The following is a 20,051-nucleotide window of genomic DNA, read 5'->3' as shown; positions in this document are numbered from 1 at the left end:
GCCCCTTTACTGTTTATTATATATATAAACAATCTGTGCCACCACTTGACATCTAGTCCTATTGACACCCCTAGAATTGCCGGAGCCCAGGTATCCATATTGTTATATGCGGATGACGCAGTTCTGCTAGCCCGTACACCAAAAGATCTTCGTGAACTTGTGAACTGTTTTGTGCTCATGATGAGTAATTTACATCTGACTACAAATGATGGCAAATCTCAAGTCATGGGTGTGGGCCCTGGTAAAAGTACTTGAACCCCATGCGTGCTCGTGCTGGAACAATTCCGTCACGAGCCACGGTGGGACTGTGCTGGTGACGGAATGGTTCCGTAACGGCCCAGCCGCCGCGTTGCTGATTCCCCGCCTGCGCTGAGCGTTCCATTGAGCGGGCGGGGCCGTGACGAAACCATTCCGTCACAAGCACAGAGCGACCACGGCTCGTGATGGAGTGGTTCCGTCGCGAGCATGGTGGCACCGCGCGGCCCCCCCCTACCCCCTAGCGCCGCGGCAAATTACCGCTGCGGCCAAGGGGTTAAACAGAAGTATTTGAACGGTCAGTCTTGGTTGGATGATAAAGAGTTTAGCTATATGGGACTCACTTTTAATTCGGCTGGCAATTGGCACTTTCAGGCGACTGCGTGTCACTTAAATGCGTTGGCAGAGCAGCAGAAGCTATTTTTAATTTCTCCAGTCCCTCCCTCAAAGGTAATATTTCTTCCTTATTAAAAGTGTACAATGCCCAATGTATTCCTGGAGCAGTAAATGGGGCGGAGGTCTCTGGATACCGCAAAGCTTTTTTTCCTCAGACTGAGGAAAATCGCATTTGTTGCAGGATTTTACATCTTCCCCCAACAGCTTCTAGTTATATTATTCATACAGACCTTGATCAGCAATACATCAAGGACACAGTCCATTTGGCAACTCTGTTGCTTTGGATTGATATCTGGGAAAATCCTCATGCCAAATTAAGCAGGGACATCATCTTGGACTGTCTCACCTTGGTAAAAGGACACACCATTCACTGACTGAGATATGTATCTGATCATTTGAAGGCCTTGGGGTTGTCTTCTCTCTTTTTGTCGCCTACAGCCATAAAGCTAGAGGATAAATGACTGGTTAAGCATTCAGTTTTGTGAGGAAAGAAGATTTGCTTCTGAGAGTACTAAAAGCACAATGTTACATTATTACAGGTTACTCGCTTCTCCTGGGCCAATTTTTAATTTTGGCCTTGAACTAACTCATAGGGAGAGTTCTCTGCTTTTTCGGTTTAGGTCTAACACTTTATGGTGTCTTTTGCTGGCCCTTGTTTTAATTTGGGGAGTTCTGCCACATTTTGCCCATGTGATAACTTCTCTGTACAATTCTTGTTACATTATGTTTTTTGCGCCCATTCTAAAAATGCCAGCACTCACTTTCTCAAGCATCTGTTTCTCAAGCATCTTCGTTATCGCAGGTGCAATGAAGCGTTTTAGCACTTGCAATTGCTAAACACCTCGATTGTTTGCTTTAGAATATGCTCTTTTTTAAAAGCTGCTATCAGAGACAGGAGAGCGATGGAGGGCTAATTTATTATTCAAGGTTGTGATGAATTCTTTTATCATGGTTGGTACTTCTGATTTGTGTGATTGTTTTTTATCTGCTTATTGTTTTAGTGTTGTTATAGTGGTTTTAACATTGATAATGTGTACACATACTCATGTAATCATTTACATGAGTATGCTATGTATTTATCTCTGTTTACCATTATTTATTGACGAATTATCTTGCTGCACCACCAATTTTTTTCATACCAGTGTCTGAACTGTGGTCTTTACTCTGTTAATTATGTTGTTTAGTCTTTGGGCAACATTGTATTCTCCCTGTTTCTTTTATAACCTATTTGCCCAAATAAAGATTTCTTGATTGAACATCTGTCATGTGACAGTACAGTGACTTGATTGGAACCATTTCAAACAACCCACTCTACATGTGGCACACACAAAGGTCAGCTTCCTTCAATTTGCTGTTATGTTCTTGAACAATATGGCTCATACCTTTTAAATGTATCTCTGCAACAGCAACTCCTCGTTGACAATCATTCCACTTGCAATAACTGGGAATTCAGTGTTCACTAAAGCATCAGCAATGTTTTGGTGAGTTAACATCGCCAAGGTCATCTTGCTTGATGTTGATGACCAGAATGTATTAAGTTGCACAGCTATAGCTGTCAAATTTTTGATAAAGGCAAGGTCAATTGTTCCACTTGTAGACGTACGTCTGATTCTCTCACATTCTTTGACCGATAGTTCAAGATTACTGTCAAAGACAATGTGCAGTTCTTGCAAGGTGCACATTTACTTTGATATCTGTAGAACAGTCTGAATGACCTCTCTGAAGTTTTGCATGGATGAAATCTTGACCATTCACAATTGTGACATATAGTCCATAACAACAGCAGTTTTCAATGAGGACACCTTTTCAAATTGAAATTCTTCAGGTGAAAGGTTTTTTTGAGCTCTTGTACGAGTTTGTGCTTCACTGGTTGGGGTGCAGCATCTCTATCAAATAACGGGTTTCTTGGAAGAAGATCATGCAACAGAATGGCCTTGATAATTTTACCCCTTCCTTTTGCAACATCCCTCTCTCTATGTTCTTGCGAAAGTTGTTTTTTTATAACCTGTTTTGTAGTGACTGGTTGGACGAAACTCTTACTATGCCAATTAAAGAGTGAAAGTTTAGCTTTAGTGATTATGCCAAACAGCCTTTTCTCTTTCAATACAAATCTCTCTTGCTTCAGTTCTGCATATAGTTTCGATCCATGTTCCAGGACATCTAGTAGGCGTGTCTTTATATCGTTATCTACATATTGTTTGGGCACAAAGTTGTGCAGTAGCACAGGCTCAGTCATTTCAAAGGGGTTTTCTTGCTGTTGCATGAACTGAAGAAGTCTGTCAAAATGTTTATTAAAATGTTCCTTTCTCTTTCCCACAAGTTCGTGGTGAGGAACAGTTTCACAATGGTCCATTAATTTTGAATTTGTTATCTCTGTGAAAACATTGCAAATAAAATGGACTTCATAGTAAACTGGCTGCCATTGAGTAACATATTCACTTTTACGTGCCTGATGAAAATTTCCCTTGGAGCTTTTCTGTGATCTCTGGATCATCTGTTCCAGTTTGATATCTGGAGCCACAGCATTGAACCTTCCCTCTCTATATTTTACCACAAAATGGCTTTGTATGACTTTTCTGTAGAGGTATGGTTTTTCCACCTCTAGCTTCTTCACCCATTTCAAATACCAGGATTCATATCGCAGGTAGTTTATGCAATCGAATTCGCAAAACACAGTAATAAGGGACTCCACCGTCTTCATGAGCATCTCCCAGTCACCTTCCCGATCAGCATGTACCAATTTTTTTAACACTAGAGCTATCATGTCTAAAACATTTCCCCAGTACCTGCAAAAGTCTGATTTTACTTCACATTCTTTGACAAACTCTACGAACTTGGTTTTAGTTTTTTCTGATTTTGAACCGAGTATATTGAACATTACCTGGCTTTGCATTATGTCTTTTGAATCAAGTGCACCCTGTGCCTTATTCACTTCTGAGATAAGACATGCAAAACCTAATTCGTAATTCTTGTTCCAGAAACCATTCTAACACAATGCTTCTATAGCCTTAGATATGATGAGCATACCTTGTAACGAATGGGCATAATGAGTTCCGCTCAATACTGACAGGACAGTTTTGCTTCCACAGTTTTGCTTCCAAAGATTTCAGCCTTAAAAAGTGCATCCTCTATGCCACATCCACTGAGATAACTTCCTGCACACCACAACTTTTGTCATGTGGAAAACGACCATCATTGGATAAAGATCATCAAATTCTACTGGATTGCTCATAAAACTGGCAGCTACAATATGGTTTACACCTTCATGGCAGAAAAGTGTCAGGATAGGCTGGTCCTCAAGCTGAGCATCCATATTTTGGCATTTATTTTAGAGCTGTGTATACTGTTGCATAGTTTGCCTTGGTGGCTGGAAAGTAGGCTGATTGGAGAGGTGGAAAATAGGGCTAATACATAACAAAATGAAATAAACAAAAGAAATAAATAAAAAGGTACTTACCATTCTTTCCGAAGACACGTCCTACTCTCTTCTGTCATCTGCTCCTGACGTCACATCCAGCTGGGCTTAACCAATCCTGGCGCTACATGAGAGCAGTGCCAGGATTGGAGAGAGCAGTCTCTCTCGCCACTTCCGGGGACACTGGAGGTTTGTGTGGGCTCTCAACCCAGCTGTCTAAGACAACCAGGTTGAGAGTTTTATAGTGTGCATGTCCGGCTGGCCATCGCAAGACGGCCGGCAAAAGAGACATGCACACTATAAACTAGTGCATAGTTAGGCACCCCACCATAGCTGCCCCTCAGGAGGCCCCGCCCCATCCTGACACTTGGTTCAGGACAGGTTGACGAAAAATAGAATGATAACGAATTAACTTCATTACAATTTCATTGTTTGTCTCCGGGCATTTCTGGGGCAATTAAGTGGGGCAGCACTCCTCCACTCAAACCAAGGAGCCGGCCTACTTTGTGATTGGAGATGGTATTACTGGTAAGACCCCAACCCTTTACAGTGGGGTGGTATTCTAGGAGATCAGAGCCTGAATTTTCGCCTATGGAGAAACTGACTTTTCTTCATCTTTCAGTCTGCACTGAATTAAGCAATATGATAAATTCAGTTAAATCAGCTTTGTGGACCCCAGCATCAGGTAGGAGAATGTCCATGTCCTCAGCCACTTTGCAACTTTCTGGTGGACTGGGACGTGTTGATTGCTTATAGTGATTTTGCACATATTGGCAAGGCAGTTAGGTTATAATTTTGCAGCTATATTTGCTTATGCCTACAGTTTCTTTTCCAACAGCTACTTTATTGGTACAGTTTTGAAAAAACACCTTGGCAATATCATTTGTGCTGGATGTTCCAGACAAAGAAAAGCTGTCTTCAAAATGAAAATTATCAAGAGCAGCAATTGTAAGTCCTTTCCTAGCAAAGTGACTTTGACGTGGTGTGCTGTCTGAGTCACACGATTTTACGGCATGAGCTGCTAACAAGTTCCTGCTCTGTACTGTCATTATAACTTGTTGATACACCAATCCTATTGATTGATGTGATTAGCTCTCCACTTTTGCGCTCGCCATAGATTGCGTGGGTGGTCATCATGTGTAGTGGAGTTTTCTTTTTGCAGTGATGTAATTAATAAAACATGATTTGGAAAAGACAGTACACAACACAGCACAAGCCTGTCGGTTCATGGCATTGTCTTCCACTTCTTCGCTTATATCTTCAAAGCCACTACCAATATTGTCGGCTTCTTTTCTGAACTCAAGAACTTTCGTTTGTAACAGTTTTGCTTTGCTGACAAAAAAGTTTACGAAAACATCAGGCATTCTTGTTGACTCCCATGATTTGTGGAGCTCTGGGGCATCCCAAAATGTGTCAGTAAGTCCAAAATCCAAATCTTTCAGGACTTTTCTTAAAATGGTTCCTGCTGCTTTTATTGCCTCCTGTGATCTTATTTTGGCAGCAAGAACTTCAGGAGTCAAATTAGCTGAGAACACCATAAGTGGCTCATTCTATTTGTTAGACTGACAAAAATGAATTTGTCATTATACATTTTCACCAGAAAAATCTTAATTTCCTTATTATGGATCATACAATTCCATCATTGTTGAACATTTATTTCTCTGATCTGAGTGTGAACCTGACGCCAGCACCCAAGAGTGGCCTTAAAACTTCATTTGCTTTTTTCAAACAGTGCAAACATATCTGAAGGCTGGCGGTTACGTGGCTGCTAGGAGCTCATTGTACATTCATATTTTGGTTGTATTCACTTTCTGAGAAGAATCAGATTCTTGTTGTGATTCACTGGTTTCTGCTATTTTTTGATGATTTTTCTAGGCTTTTTTCCATTGTATTCGACTTGCAGCACTTGTTGTTACAATGATAACATATTTGATCCTTTAACCCATCAGTTTCAATCTGTTGTGAGCTTCATCCTGCCGTATTTCTGCAGCATCTCAAACTCTCTTTTGTCTAGCCCCTGTTGATGTTAGCTCTTCTTTCGGATTAGTTTGGCATATGGCACATTTTTCTTTGCTGAAGGATTCCTCAGAGGTTGTGGTTAACATCACTCTGTCAGGAGGTAAAGAATGCTCTACTATCACCTGCTTCGCGCATGTTTACAAATTGAATAAACGGAAAACCTGAATCAAAAACAATATTAAAATGAATTACCAATATGATGGCTAAAATCCATCATTATAGAGCCGCCATTTTGAAAAATGGTAGAAGGGTTGCTCTGAGGAGGTATTTTCTGTCTCTAGAAGACTACTTGACCCCCAAAACCTCTGTTTTGACACCAAAATGAAGTATATGATTAAAGCAATATTATAAATGGTGACAAGCACAGGACCTGGGTTCTCCCCCATGTTGAAGTATTGGAAAGAGATAAGCACTTCATTCAACAGAATATACCAAAACTCTCTTTTGGAAAACAGACATTTATTTAGATAATGATTTACAAATAGATTTATCTCAAAGGAAATGTAAGCAGATTAATGCGGGCACTTTATAAAAAAGAATGTGGAGGGATATTTACTTGGTATTTTGGGAATTGTAGTGTCACTGTGTGAAAGCCATTGATGAACTAGAATTTGCGTAGTCCTTTGTTAATGTTTATGCATAAGCTTTGGAGGCACACACATGTAATGAATTACCTTCTAACGCTGAATATGGGTGGGACCACTTCAAGAAAAGGTTTTTGCAGTGAAAAAATTTCACTCTCACCAGAAGCGTTTTTACACGCTGTGAAGGAACGAAGGAACGTTTGATTTTAAATAATTTGGGGACCCACCAGTCATGGTAAGCTGAAATTAGTACATGTTATGGATAATGAGTGCAGTGATGTGTAGCACACAGTGGGGTAGAATTACTGGGTTACAAAGTTCCGAATATTAATGATGAAACCAAGGCGGGAATGTTCCTGAATACGGGTTTAATCATTGTTTAAATGGTTAGTGATTCAGGTTTTGGTTATAAAACTGATGATTTTTGTTTTTAAATGTGATGAAGCGCTTAACACAGTTGAACACGTCAGCTAAAATTCGTTTTTGTATTTGTAGATGCCCCTGAAGAAGGAAATGTGCTTTCCGAAATGCATTGGGCTATTTTATTAAACATCATGGAATGTGGAACCCACTTTGGACTCCTGAGCTTTTGTGAAACATTTTCGTCTATTAAAAAATTGAGGAAAATGAATTGACTACAAACCGAGAGTAAAATGATTAAAACGGTTTAAATAATGATGAATAAGCAAGACAAAAGCAGATAAAATGTGGCAGTGCAGCCTGACGGAATTGGAAAAGGGGTTCCTTGTGGAAGTTATTTTTGACACAGCGCACCGAGATGAAGCGCAAAGCAGGTTATTGCACGCTGTTGAAACCAAAAACGGCTAAGAAAAGATTAAACAAGGATGACAAGGTGTGCATCTCTTTTCTTGAACTCATTAGTATATTTCCTGACGGTTTGCCACATTAGCCTCTTTGCGTTGAAGCCATTGTCTCGCTCATCTCTTGGCTGGTGAGTGAAGTCCACACCATAATAATAATAAAAATAATAAAATAATAAGTCCACTTGTAAAGCGCCCTGGTTACACTAATGCCAGTGTATCCCCGCACTGCGGTAAAAATAGCCGTGGTCAACCCAAAACCCCTCAGACTTATCCTTGAGGAAAAAGATATGTTTTTAATTTTTTCCTAAAACATTTTTCTTGGGTCTCCATCCGGAGCTCCACCGGGAGGGCATTCCATTGTTTAGCCGCCAATAGGCGAAAGGATTGGCCACCCATCCTCGCCTTTTTTATGGCCGGCACACATACCAGACCAACCCCACCGACCTCAACTGACGTAAGGGAATGTGCAGGGACACAAGGTCTGCCAGATACGCAGGAGCCTTTCCCTGCAAAATCCTATGGCAGACACAAAGTGCTTTAAAGGCGACTCTTTCTTTAATCGGGAGCCAGTGAAGTGCTGCCCGTGCTGCCCTGGCAGAAGATCTTCTCGGGCGCCTCAGAATAAGGCGGGCGGCTGCGTTCTGCACTCCCTGCAGACGCAGCAGGCATCTGGCTGAGGCGCCTAGATACAAAATGTTCCCGTAGTCTAGGCGAGAAGTCACTAGTGCATGGACTAGTGTCTTCCTAGCTGCCATGGGTAATAGGTCCAAGGTTTTTCGCAGGACCTTCACAATTCCGAAGCACGTCCCTACCACCCGCCTAGTTTGGTAGTCAAAAGAAAGGCTAGAATCTAGCCAAAATCCCAGGTTTTTTGCTTGTGCACATGGCGTAGGTGTCTCCCCCAGGTCCTGAGGCCACCATGCCGACGACCACACAGTTGGGGCCCACCTCACCACCAGCACCTCAGTCTTATCGCCATTCAGCCTCAGGCAGTTATCCGCCATCCATGCAGCCAATTCTTGCATGCATGCCCTGAAGCTGAAGGCGGCCGACTCCGGCGCCTGGGTAAGGGAGACCACCAGCTGTGTCTCGTCTGCATAGGATACGACTCTGATCCCAAACCTCTTGGCAATCCCCGCCATGGGAGCAACATAGATATTAAACAGGGTAGGGCTCAGGGTCGGTCCCTGTGGCACTCCTTGTTTCAGCTTGATCACCCGGGAGTAGTATTCGCCATGTCTCACCTGGAAGCACCGCCCGACAGAAAAGTTTTAACCAGCCCAAGGCTTTGCCCGACACCCCACCTTTCTGCAAGCATCGTACCAGGGTGTGGTGGGCTACAGTGTCAAAGGCGGCACTTAAGTCTAGCAAGATTAAGGCCACCGTTTGACCAGCATCCACAAAATGTCGGATGGACTCAGTGGCAAAAAGTAGAGCCGATTCGGTCGAATATCTGGCTCGAAAGCCAGACTGGGTAGGGTGCAGAAGCTCATGTTCCTCCATGTGGCCACTTTAGCGAAGTATGGCAAAAGGGAGATAGGGCGTACGTTGTCTAAACGCTCTAACCCAAGGTGTGGTTTCTTCGGGAGTGGCAGAACCCCAGCTTCCTTCCAGAAGCCAGCCAGGGACGCAACAAGTATCAAAGGAGCTCGTCACCAGGTGCCTTATAAAAGGCTCTAGGCATGCCAAACTCCCCTTTAACCTTATAGGCGGTGCTGGGTCCTTAGGAGAACCGGACTTAATGCTGCTACAGATTTTAATCAGTTGTTCCGGGGGTGGAGGGGTATCGAGAATTCCTTCAGCCCTCCTCCTTCCTCTACAAGCACTCCATCTTCCATCCCATTCTGGTGGCTCCTTGCCACTTCCGTAAAGGTGGAATATATTTTTTCCACCTTTTCGGAGAAGAATTCGGCTATCTGGTTACACAGCCCCTCTGAACCCACCGCCGGTGCTGCTAAGCTGGTAATGGAGGTTAGCTCTTTATAAACCTTAAAAAGCTCCCGGTCAAGCTACTGGCTGAATCAATTCTCTCTAGAAAATGTTCCGCCTTAGCCTTTCTAATAAGTTTATGGTAGTTTCTTAATTACTTTTTGTAAAACTCTTTCCCCTGCTCTGAGTAGTCTACCCTCCAGAGCCTTTCTTGCCGTTTACATCCCGCTTTAGCTGCTCTCAGGGACCCATGGGGCAGATTTCTGGGTTCTGAACTGTTATTTCTTAGCCCATGGGGCCGTGCAGTCCAGAGCCTCCATGATGCGACAGTCTAAGTTTTTACAAGCTAATTCCGCATCACTGCCCCCTGGCGAGCCATCCTTCCCCAAGGCCTTGGTGAAAAGCTCCTGCGAGAAAAACCCCCACCAACTACAGACCGCTATCTTGCTGGTGTGTACTGATCTCTTCATCTTCGGACGTCTGATCGCAAATAGCACCAAATGGTGATCCGTCCAAATAACAGGGAGGGAGGTTTGGACCACAATATCCTCCCAATTTGCAAACAAGGGGTCCAGGAGATGCCCCTTAATATGGTTGGGAGCCGTGGATCTGAGTTCTAGTTGAAGAGAGGCCATTTCCTGGCAAAATTCACTAGCAGTGGGGCAGGTCCTACCATCCAAGTGAAGGTTCAAGTCCCCAAGTACTATAAATTTCTCATCCTTCAAATCAGGTTGCGCTAATTAATCCAGAATGCTGGACACAAAGCCTTTTGCATGATCTGGTGATCTATAAATAAGGACCCCCTTCATAATGTAGTTCTGATCCACCTCAAGCATAAAGGAGCCTGCCTCACACTCCGTTAAGCTGATCTCCTCCAGCGTGCAGTGGACGTTGTGCTTATGAATAATAGCAATGCCTCCCCCCCTGCCGCCTTTCCTATCCAAATGACTAATAGCATAGCCCTTGGGAGCTGCTTCTATGATGTCCGTTCCTGACCCCTCACCTAACCAGGTGTCCGTGAGAAACAAAATATCAATTTGGTCATCGACCAGAAGGTCATAGACCTCAATCCTGTGTTTTCCCAGTGATCAACAGTTCACTAAACAGCATTTGAGTTCACTAGTCGCCCCCTCCTCCTCCCTGCTATCATCGAGGGTAAATGGACAGAAACTACAGCTTCTCCTTTCCTTGTCGCATGCCATTTTGTACTTACAGCATTCCATATTCTGGGTACACAGCCCGTGCAGTTCCTGGGAGCTGTACTGGATATCTGGTCTGTCTCTCGCAGGGGTTTGGGCCCCGAGCCCGGTGCGGCCGCAGACGGGCGCAGACAGGCTTCCCTTTGGCGCGGCTTTGGCACGCCGGCGGCGCGGCAGCTGCGCGCGGCCGCTTCTCGGTCGCTGGGGCATCTCAATAAATAGCTGCCAGTGAGCAACTAGACCGCTAACCAGCCCCCCGGAAGTGCCTGGCTCTCCCTACCCGCTCTCCGCGCAACAGTACTGGTTATCGTGTCGGACCGGGGCGGGTAGGCGTAACAGTCGAGCTCAGGACAAAGCAGGTGAGAGAATGCCCCCAGACACTTTAAAAATGGTTTTTAAAAAGAGCTTGGTGCAATGACTCGCACCTCAACAACAGCAGTGTACAGCAATATTAAAAATAAAAGTCAGGGACAATCAGGCCAGTAATGTTAAAGCGGCCACCGGGCTCTGCCACCGCCCGTGCCTACCGCCATGCAGTACAAATTAAGAATTCAAGTCTAACTGCACCTTCTTGGGAGTCTGGTTTGATCCATCTAGTCTCTACCTCTGGGTACCTCTTTGGTGTGTGCAAACATATCCCATTTGTGTAGATGTTGTGTAAAGACTTGTGCTGTGATTAAAGTATAACAAATGAAAGAGAAACAATACAAAACACACTACAGCAAACATATAAAATTGGTCATCCTTTGCAACTCATGGCTGAATATTGGCCGTATGAGTGCAGAGCCAATAGTCTCGGTCCAAGCCTCCATTGCACATGGTGAAGGTGGAAACGAATAGGTGAGACCAGACCTCCGCTATACCCGGCCAGCCCTAAACTAGAGAGCACCTGCACAAACATAATATTGAGTGAAAGGCAGCAATGAAGTGTTTATATAGCCGTTGAGATGGGTCCCTCCTCACCATGAAAGCCATGAGATCAAAGAGTCTGTGATCCATCCTTTGGAGGGGCCACGGTCCCAGATCACTGGCAGTTGTAGTCAAAAGCAACCAGTGTCTGTTAAACTGATGGTCTAAGATGCAAACCAGCAGTAGGGAAAAGCCCAATCCTCTTTGGATGGTAATAGTTGATCCTCGCTATCCTGAAGATGGAGGAGCTTCCTGAGCATGTTCCTCTTGTCTCAATCCCAGGGTGCACTCACTTCTGCAGGATATGTACATCTGCACTGTTTCTTTGATTGTGGTCTTTTCAGCCTGAGTCGGCAATCCCAGAGCCTCTTTTGCCTCCCCAATCCTCTCTCACCATCATCTGCTTACCCCATACGTGAAATGAAGTCAGAAAGGGTAAATCCTTCAATACGGATTTTACTTATGCGCAGGTGTGCCATGTTCTCTTTGAATTCCATTTGCTATACCATTTTGAAGCAGAAGACATCTTGAAAACACATGTCATAATCTTTAAAGCTGATTTGATCGGATCCGGTCTGCGAGTACCTCAAGGCCTCATTTCGCTTTAACAGCATGCTCAGAAGGGAGGTGCAGCAAATAGGGGTTGGGACCCTTTCCAAAAGAATGTTCGGTGCTGGGACCAAATATGACCAGTGGGTACGCTTTTCATACTTCAGCTTCCATTGCCCTCGCAGTATGCCCAGTTGCATCCAGTCTGGCCCTGTTAGGACTCTGCAGTGGGTGAGGGGTGGTGAGCTTATTACAGCACCCAGCTGCAGACAGGAAGGAGCCACTCTTTTAAATTCCTGGCCACAGGGATGAAAGAGCTAGCTCGAGAGCAGCAGTCATCTTGGAATCTGCCATGCGTGTCTCCCAAGTCAAGCAGCGGCGTGGCCTCTTTTGTCCTCCTGCACCAGAGGTGTCCTTGAGGAGTGAGGAGCACCGCAGCTGTCCTGTTTCTCCGCTTCATCAGGACAGTGGTGGCTTCGCTAAGGAGTCAAGCGACCAGGGGCGTAGTAGACACTAAAATTCTGGGGGGGACAGGGACAACCTTGTGGACTTCCCAGTGACCCTATACAAATCACCGCCCATTAAACAAATACAATTGCATACTTTCAAAGTGAAATATTGAGAAAAGCAGGCATGTCAGAGTTTGCATGTATGCTTTATTGTTATTTACAGTCATATAGTAATCAGACGCATTATGGTTTGAAAAATACCTGCTGCTGCATTCCTGGTCTCCAGCAATTTTCAGGCAACAATAAAAATGTGAAGATAACTTTGGTGATTAATGTTCTTTATTGAGAGAGATCAGAGGTTTGTCTAGTGGAAGTTTTGACTCTTGGTAAGGTAGCTACAGTGGGGTAATATGCCTGCGCAAAGAACGTGTACCACGCAGATCACAAAATGCATATCATGTAAATAGGTCAGTGAGTTACTGCTGTTGTTCAGAGCTTCACGTCCCCGATGGCTCAAGCAAGTGTGTCGCTATCTTCACCTTCTTGGTGCAACACCCTTTCCTGCTGTTTTAGGTATACGATTCAGGCTATCCAAGCAGCATTTATTCCTCGCAATAGCACTATAGAGATACCTTTAGAATGTCATCTGCTGGTCTAGTCCCCGCCTGGTCCGTATTCCGCACAGTGGACCTATTGGTGTGTCATAAAATTTTGAAGGTTCTGAAATCAGGCTTACCTTCCGACCCCTGCCCAGCGAGGACACTGGCAGCAGTTGCCGAGGTTATCAACACTGAGGTTAATACCATTATCAATCTGTCTCTTCAGAAAGGGGTGGTCCTGCGGGCTTGGAAGGAGGCCAAGATCCTTCCTTTTCTAAAAAAAGGCGGTTGCTGGACCCCCTCTGCCCAGGGAATTACCGACCTATCTCCCTCCTCCCTGCTGTGGCGAAGGTGTGTGAGAAGGTGGTCAATAAGCTGTTGACAGGCTTTGTGGAAAGGGAGTTGCTTCTTCACCCTGCTCCATCAGGGTTCAGGGCATCCCACAGCACAGAAACTGTGCTGGTGGAGGTGGCTGAAGCCATCCGGGAGTGCTTTGACGCCGGCGGGAGAGCAGCATTAATTTTGCTTGACCTCTCGGCGGCGTTCGACACGGTCCCACACGTTCTTCTTCTCTCATGTCTGGCTAAGATCGATCTGTATGGCGTCGTGTGGGACTGGTTTCGGTCATTTCTGGATGGGCGTGCCGAGCAGATCTGGATCTCACCATCCTTCTCCTCCCCTCAACCGGTAACAACCGGTGTTCAATAGGGTTCCTCACTTAGCCCACTTATTTTTAACATCTATGTGACCCCGCTGGTCTATTTGGCAGAGGAGTTGGGGGCTAAGGTGATGGTATATGCAGATGATACCCAGCTGCTTTTTACCTGGGACAAAGAGGCGGACAATGTGCCAGAAGATCATCAGCAGTACAGGAAGTAAACAGCGATGGGATTAATTATCACTTCTAGCTGAATAATTTGGCGATTAAACTGTCGAGATGACATTTGACCATCTCTTAGGGACAATTTACAAAGATGTGCTTTACTCACAACAAATTATCTGGAAGTGGGACCTGCACATTTTCTAGGGGGCCAACCTGCATTACCAGTTTTTAGATTATATGTAGGCTGTGGGGTTTTAGGTTTAAACCTATAATAACTGATAAAACCCCACTGAAAGAAAAATAGCCCTCACCGGTGAAAACATATAAACACTGAAAAAACACCTGGACAACCACAAACTAAATGCCATTCAGTCAGTCAGTCAGTCAGTCAAACAGCTTTATTCAAAGAAATGAAAACGAGAGTGAAAGAGTCATGTTTTTCTTCCTGAAGGCGTCAATACAATGTAACTTTGTTATACAAGCGAGCAGAAAGAAAGACTGGCTAGCATTATTCTGCTTGAGTTTTGTTCTTTAGGGATGCCACTAAAATATTGTTTCTTCTTTCTTTTACTTTTTCAGTTTTGTGGCTTTTGGTCTAAAGATGCAGGGTTTCAGGACTAGTATAATTATTTTATAAACTATACAGAATCAGGAAATATCAAACTCATATTTGATATTTTGGCTTCATTTGATTCTTTCACTGATAAGTGAAATGGCTGGTTTTATAAACATCTTTCCTAATATGTGTCATCACATTTACCCACAGAGAATGGGTAAAATCCCTTAATACATCAGATCATAGTTTCTAGTGGGTCAGTATTGATAGTAGGTGAATTGCCAACACCTCAGGCTTTAAACATACAATGCAAGGTATAGTGACCAGTATATATATCACCAAGCATCTGGGATAGTGGTGAAAACATGACACCAGACTTTTGGAAAACCTGGAATGCAGTGCCACTTGTAATGCTCTGCAAAAAAGGTTCTTTCCAAGTTCAACAAAGGCTGGAGTGATATTGTTTGTATTTGCAGTGATTCAGCTACGTATATAAAAAAGTTGTGTGATGACCTGTCAAAATTGATACCCGAGCTGAAGTGATTCCCTGCAGTAGATCCTTGCCACTTGTTAGATGGTATGCGGAAAGCATTTTTACAATCTTAAGAGTTAATGAGGGATGCTATTGACTTTTTAGTCCCTTCTGGTGCACTGTTTTCTTATGCACAGGAACTAAAATGCAAATATTTATCATTGCGTGCTTTATGTGGCATCAGAGAAAGAGTCATCTCAACTGTGTCCCTTAGCTGATGGTTCTCAGCCCAATGGGCTATGACTGCTGAGAGGGCCTTTTCACAGAAGTTTTCATGGAAAGGAAAGAGCGAGCGCACATGACCCAAAGACTCACTGAAGAAGTATTGTATGGTGTACTCCAATAAGATTAATTTGCAAAAATCTATTTGGACCTCATATACACTATAAGTACACTGTCTATATACCATATTCTTTCAGTGCAGAAAGCAATCAATAATAAAAGTTAAACGTTCCATAAACACCGGAAAAACACTTTTTCTGTTGTTTTTAGTGGCGCGAAAATGTGTAACCACTGATAAAAACAGTTTTTTAAGATATTGAAAACACTGAAAAAACCCCACCAGAATTGACCAAAAATAGAAACTGAAAACAGGAAAGCCTAATTATATGTTATCACATCACCAGTAGCGGCTGCTACCAGACGGGGATGGTAGAGGGGGAGGAAGGGGGATGGGGGTTAATTAACCCAAAAAAAAACATACTTTTAAACGACTGGCCGGCCAACGCCTCCTGTGCTTCTTCTTCCTTCTTCATTTCTGTAGTCTGGCCGGCATCAGGAAGCACCCGGCCCACAGGGTCCTCTGAGCCAATCACAAGGCTGCAATGCAGCGTTGTGATTGGTTTGTGCCCCGTGGATCGCCGCTCACACTGGAAAAGGGAGCCTGGGCATCTTCCTGACCAGGCTGTATAATGCAAGAGGGACAGCCAAACTCGTCATGCGTACTTTGAGAGTGCAAAACACTCCTTCCCTGCTCTGGCCAGCCCTGCCCCGCCCTGCACACAGGCAACTGACTGCATGCAATGGGAAAAATAAAATTACAATAACAAAAATGTATTACCATTTTATTTTTATTTTTTATGCAGTGAGGCAACGCTCCTCTCCCTTAGAGGAGGAGCCGCCTCTGCACATCAATTTCATACGATAAAATACATAAGAAATGGCAATATATGTTTTAGAAGGATTTATTTAAAATGGGAAGTTAGTAAACCGTTAAGACATAATACATACAGGTTTTTGTTGTATCAAATAGAAACGGAAATGCTCAACTGTATCTATTATTATATAGACATAATATATGTAATATATAGACATATATTAGCTGAATGAGAAAATACAAGATGGCAATTGTATAATCATGTTCTGAAAAAACACACTAAGCTAACAACTGAAGTGGTTGGTGATTGGCAGTGCCGTAAACTCGAAAAAGCTTCAGTAGTGACAAAACATTTGTTCAAAAGGAGAACCACTAAATACTGTAACACAGGGATTAAATTAATATGCCAAGTGGCAAGTCTTAAATAAATTGATCTCACCAACTGTCAAGGCTTTTTCAACCCCTTTGTGAAGGGGTTAAATTAGGAACCCTATAAAAGCCTCACATAATGGACATGTGTGCATAAAATGTGGAAAACATTGGGGACAGTAATTTATAATTTAGTGAAATTGTTTTGGAAGATAACTTAGCATTATTGTGGGCACACACGATTTGGTGAGAAATTAAACATCATATTAATTGGACATATTGCACTTTACAAGGTATAAATAATAAACTTTATAAAACGTCTCGCCATGGTTCCAGGACCTAACAATGTGTATGCCTTATTCTTATACACAGCTGTGTATAGCATATATAGCGCATGCAGGATTCCCTTTTAGTTACTGGAACCATGGAATCAAAACTTTTTGTTTTTCATTTGCACTGTGTATGGTTGGACATCCGTTATGCTTTTTCTTTCCCTCTCTCTCTCTCTCATTCTCTCTCTCTCTGTATATATCTACATTTATATATGCATCTATATTGATTTTGTAGAACATGCGAGGCCATAGACCCCATCAGTGAAGATGATAAGATATATCACTACACCTGCCCAGCGGTGCATGAAGACAAGGTTCGAGATTTCGTGGTGCTTCTGTCCCATAGACATCCGGACAAAGAAGGGTGAGTTGACGCTTGAACATCCGTATGCCTCTGACATTGGGCCCAGGAATTCGTATTTGGCAGAACCACACTAGTGAGAACATTTACTGATTTGCTGATCAAGCCGTGCCATGCAGCTCTGATTGCCATAGCTCCACCTCTTTCTGACCCAAAGAAAGCAAGCACACCTTTATTTTGTATGACCTTGAAATGTTTTTACAGGAATAAAGTGGCCTCTGGAGATACCACAGCAAAATTCAGTATTGTGTAGAGCTAACACTGATTTCTGAAAGCTGTTCTCCATTGATCTGATCCCACACCTGTAAAGGATGACCGCAGCTACCTTGTGTATTTTACGAGTAGTCCTCGCTTGAGGAGGACAGTGATTACTCTTGGTGCTATAGAGTGGGTGTACGCACTGTTGCCGACATCTCCTTGGCTGACCATGCGGGTCTGTGGCAGTGAAAGTGACGTGGGGCTGCAGTGAAGTGATACAGAAAGTATGAGCTGGGAAGAAGCAAGAAATCGCCAACAGAAACTAATGCTGTCATGATGTGTTGAGAAACAAGCATGGGACAGGGACTGTGCTGGTAGCCATGATGGTTTAGGAAGAAAAAAACAGGCCACTTCCTGTTTATGGACTAGTGAGAGTCGAGAATGGAACCATCTTAAACCTCAAAGAATTAGCATGCAAGGGCCTTTGACAAGAAAAAGTATTAGACATGAAATTAAACTTTTTACATTCAAGGTTAGAGTACTACAAGAGTATACTGCCCAAATAATAGAGGTCAGAGGAGGTGCTTTGTAAGATCCTAGTATCTTCAAGACTGAGTGGCATACATGTGAGGTTCTTTATATTTGAATTACCCAATTTGTGGACTGGAGCTTGGTTCTGGCACGCTATGTCAGCAAAAAAATAGGAGCTTTTCACCTGCAAGGTGCAAGAGAATGTGAGACCAAAGACCACATCACCCACCACCTGTCGAGAATCACCAACCTAGCAGGTTGGTGCTTCTCGGCCTTCCCTTAGAGCTTCCAGCTGCCAGAGAGCTGTCTCATGGAGACATACTACTGTGAGTGCAAGACTCGTCTAGACAGGCTTCCGCAGTCCAGTGCAATGCTTGCAGGCTCTACACGCTTTGTTCCGTCTTCCTGTGGCAACTGGTGAACTTTGAAAGTGGTGAGGTGTCAATACTTCTTCCAATTGGACTGAAGTGAGCGAGCAAAGAGCCTGATCTCCTTCAAAAGGGTGTTTTGGGGGAAGGGGTGGGTCCACACCTGAGAAAACCTTGGGGGGGAAACAGTAAGTTTTAAGTAGAGGTACACACAGGATTTAAATTGAAGAAGATTTGTTAAGTACAGGAGAACAACCCCTAAAGACTCCTCTTCAGGCAACAGCAGTTACAGTTCTGCTTACTTTCCAAAAGCTTTGGAATGTTCAGCATCACTAGGATACAATATACATGTTGCTAGGATACAACACATCTCTATTACTAATACAATAACAACAGTAAGCAAACAATAAAATATGACTGGAAATTGACCATAAGAGCATAACACAAGATAATTAACTTTGAGATAGTTGAATAATGAACAGATTCTATAGATGCAAAGAATAACAATTGTTCATTTGCATAAATAATCATTTGGCCAGATAGGCCTCCTTCTCAAGCGAGGTTCAACTCCAAACCTACCATTGGGATTGGAACTGTTAGTTGACACATCCACTGACTTGTTGATTGGTAAATGACTTTGCTTGATAGTTGACTCATCATCAACTTTAGCCTTCCTGGGATCACTGCAAATTTTCTTTTCCCACAGTTCTCGCTCCAGATCATTACATAAAGTAACTCTGCACACATTCCATTTCTTTCCATCAGACAACCACACATTATTGTAAACCCCTTTAGTGATTCTTTTGGGTATAGACCAATTAGATGTTTCCTGAGTGCCCAGACTGTTAGTTCTGACCCAATCACCCACTCTGAAGGTTCTTCTACCCTTCCTTATTTTATCATTATGCCTGCTTGTATACTTAGTTTGATGTTCGTGGACTCTTTCCTGTAACTTTGCTTTGTCCAATACACGATTGTGTCCCTTGAGCATCCAAGCAGGAGATACCTTGGTACTTGCCTGTCTGCCCTTCAAAAGCATGAATGGAGTTTCTAATGTAACAAAATGCGGTGTAAGTGCAGTAACTCCACAGAATTTCTTTTACAGCTTCCTTACAATCAAAACCACTGCTCTCATTTAACTGCAAACTCTGCTTCAGAACTCTGTTAAATCTCTCAACGAGACCATTCTCTCTGGGATTATGTACAGCAGTGGTGTGATGTGCAACTCTCATTTTAGATAAATAATTTTTAAACTCTTCAGTCACAAATTGGGGACCATTGTAGGTCACCAAGGAACTTGGGAAACTCTCTCTTCGGAAAACCTTGTCACAGAATTCAATCACATTAGCAGCTTTGTCTTCCTTGGAAAACGCTACTTCAGGCCATTTAGAATAATAATCGACCATGACAATGGCAAATTTGTTGGAATACCCTTGGCAGAAAAAGGACCACAAATATCCATAGCTATTCTCTCTCACGGTCTGTTAGGAAATTCAGTGGGAGCAATGGTGGATTTCTCAACCCGATGGGACTTGTCTCTACACATACAGTCAATGCATCAACAGACGCTTTCCTCAATTTGCTTGTCCATACCAGGCCACCAAAAGGTCATCTGGCCCTTCTTTTCATTGCTGACATTCCATTATGCCCTTCATGCAATAATGTCAACAATCTGGTCTGTAACCCCTTGGGTACCACTAAGCAATCACCTCTCCGTAACACCCCATCATATGCTAAAAGCTCAGACCAAACCGTCCA

The 20,051-nt window shown here is 43.4% G+C and overlaps 1 protein-coding gene across 2 annotated transcripts in view; it reads left to right on the top strand.

Moving 5' to 3' along the window:
* Positions 1-20,051, top strand: part of ACOT12 (acyl-CoA thioesterase 12) — a 546,146-nt gene that overhangs the window by 501,023 nt on the left and 25,072 nt on the right. The window contains exon 13 of one of the 2 annotated variants that reach the window (XM_086960839.1): positions 17,071-17,199. The exons of the other annotated variant lie outside the window; for it this stretch is intronic. Within the exon in view, the coding sequence (XP_086816965.1) occupies positions 17,071-17,199 (129 nt within the window). The remainder of the gene's footprint in view (positions 1-17,070; positions 17,200-20,051) is intronic. 2 annotated transcript variants of the gene reach the window in all.

The sequence above is a fragment of the Lissotriton vulgaris genome, chromosome 3_1 (genome assembly GCF_964263255.1).
Source record: "Lissotriton vulgaris chromosome 3_1, aLisVul1.2, whole genome shotgun sequence".
Taxonomy (NCBI): domain Eukaryota; kingdom Metazoa; phylum Chordata; class Amphibia; order Caudata; family Salamandridae; genus Lissotriton; species Lissotriton vulgaris.
The sequence above is the reverse complement of the archived record's forward strand: the minus strand, read 5'-3'. Positions and strand labels throughout refer to the sequence as shown.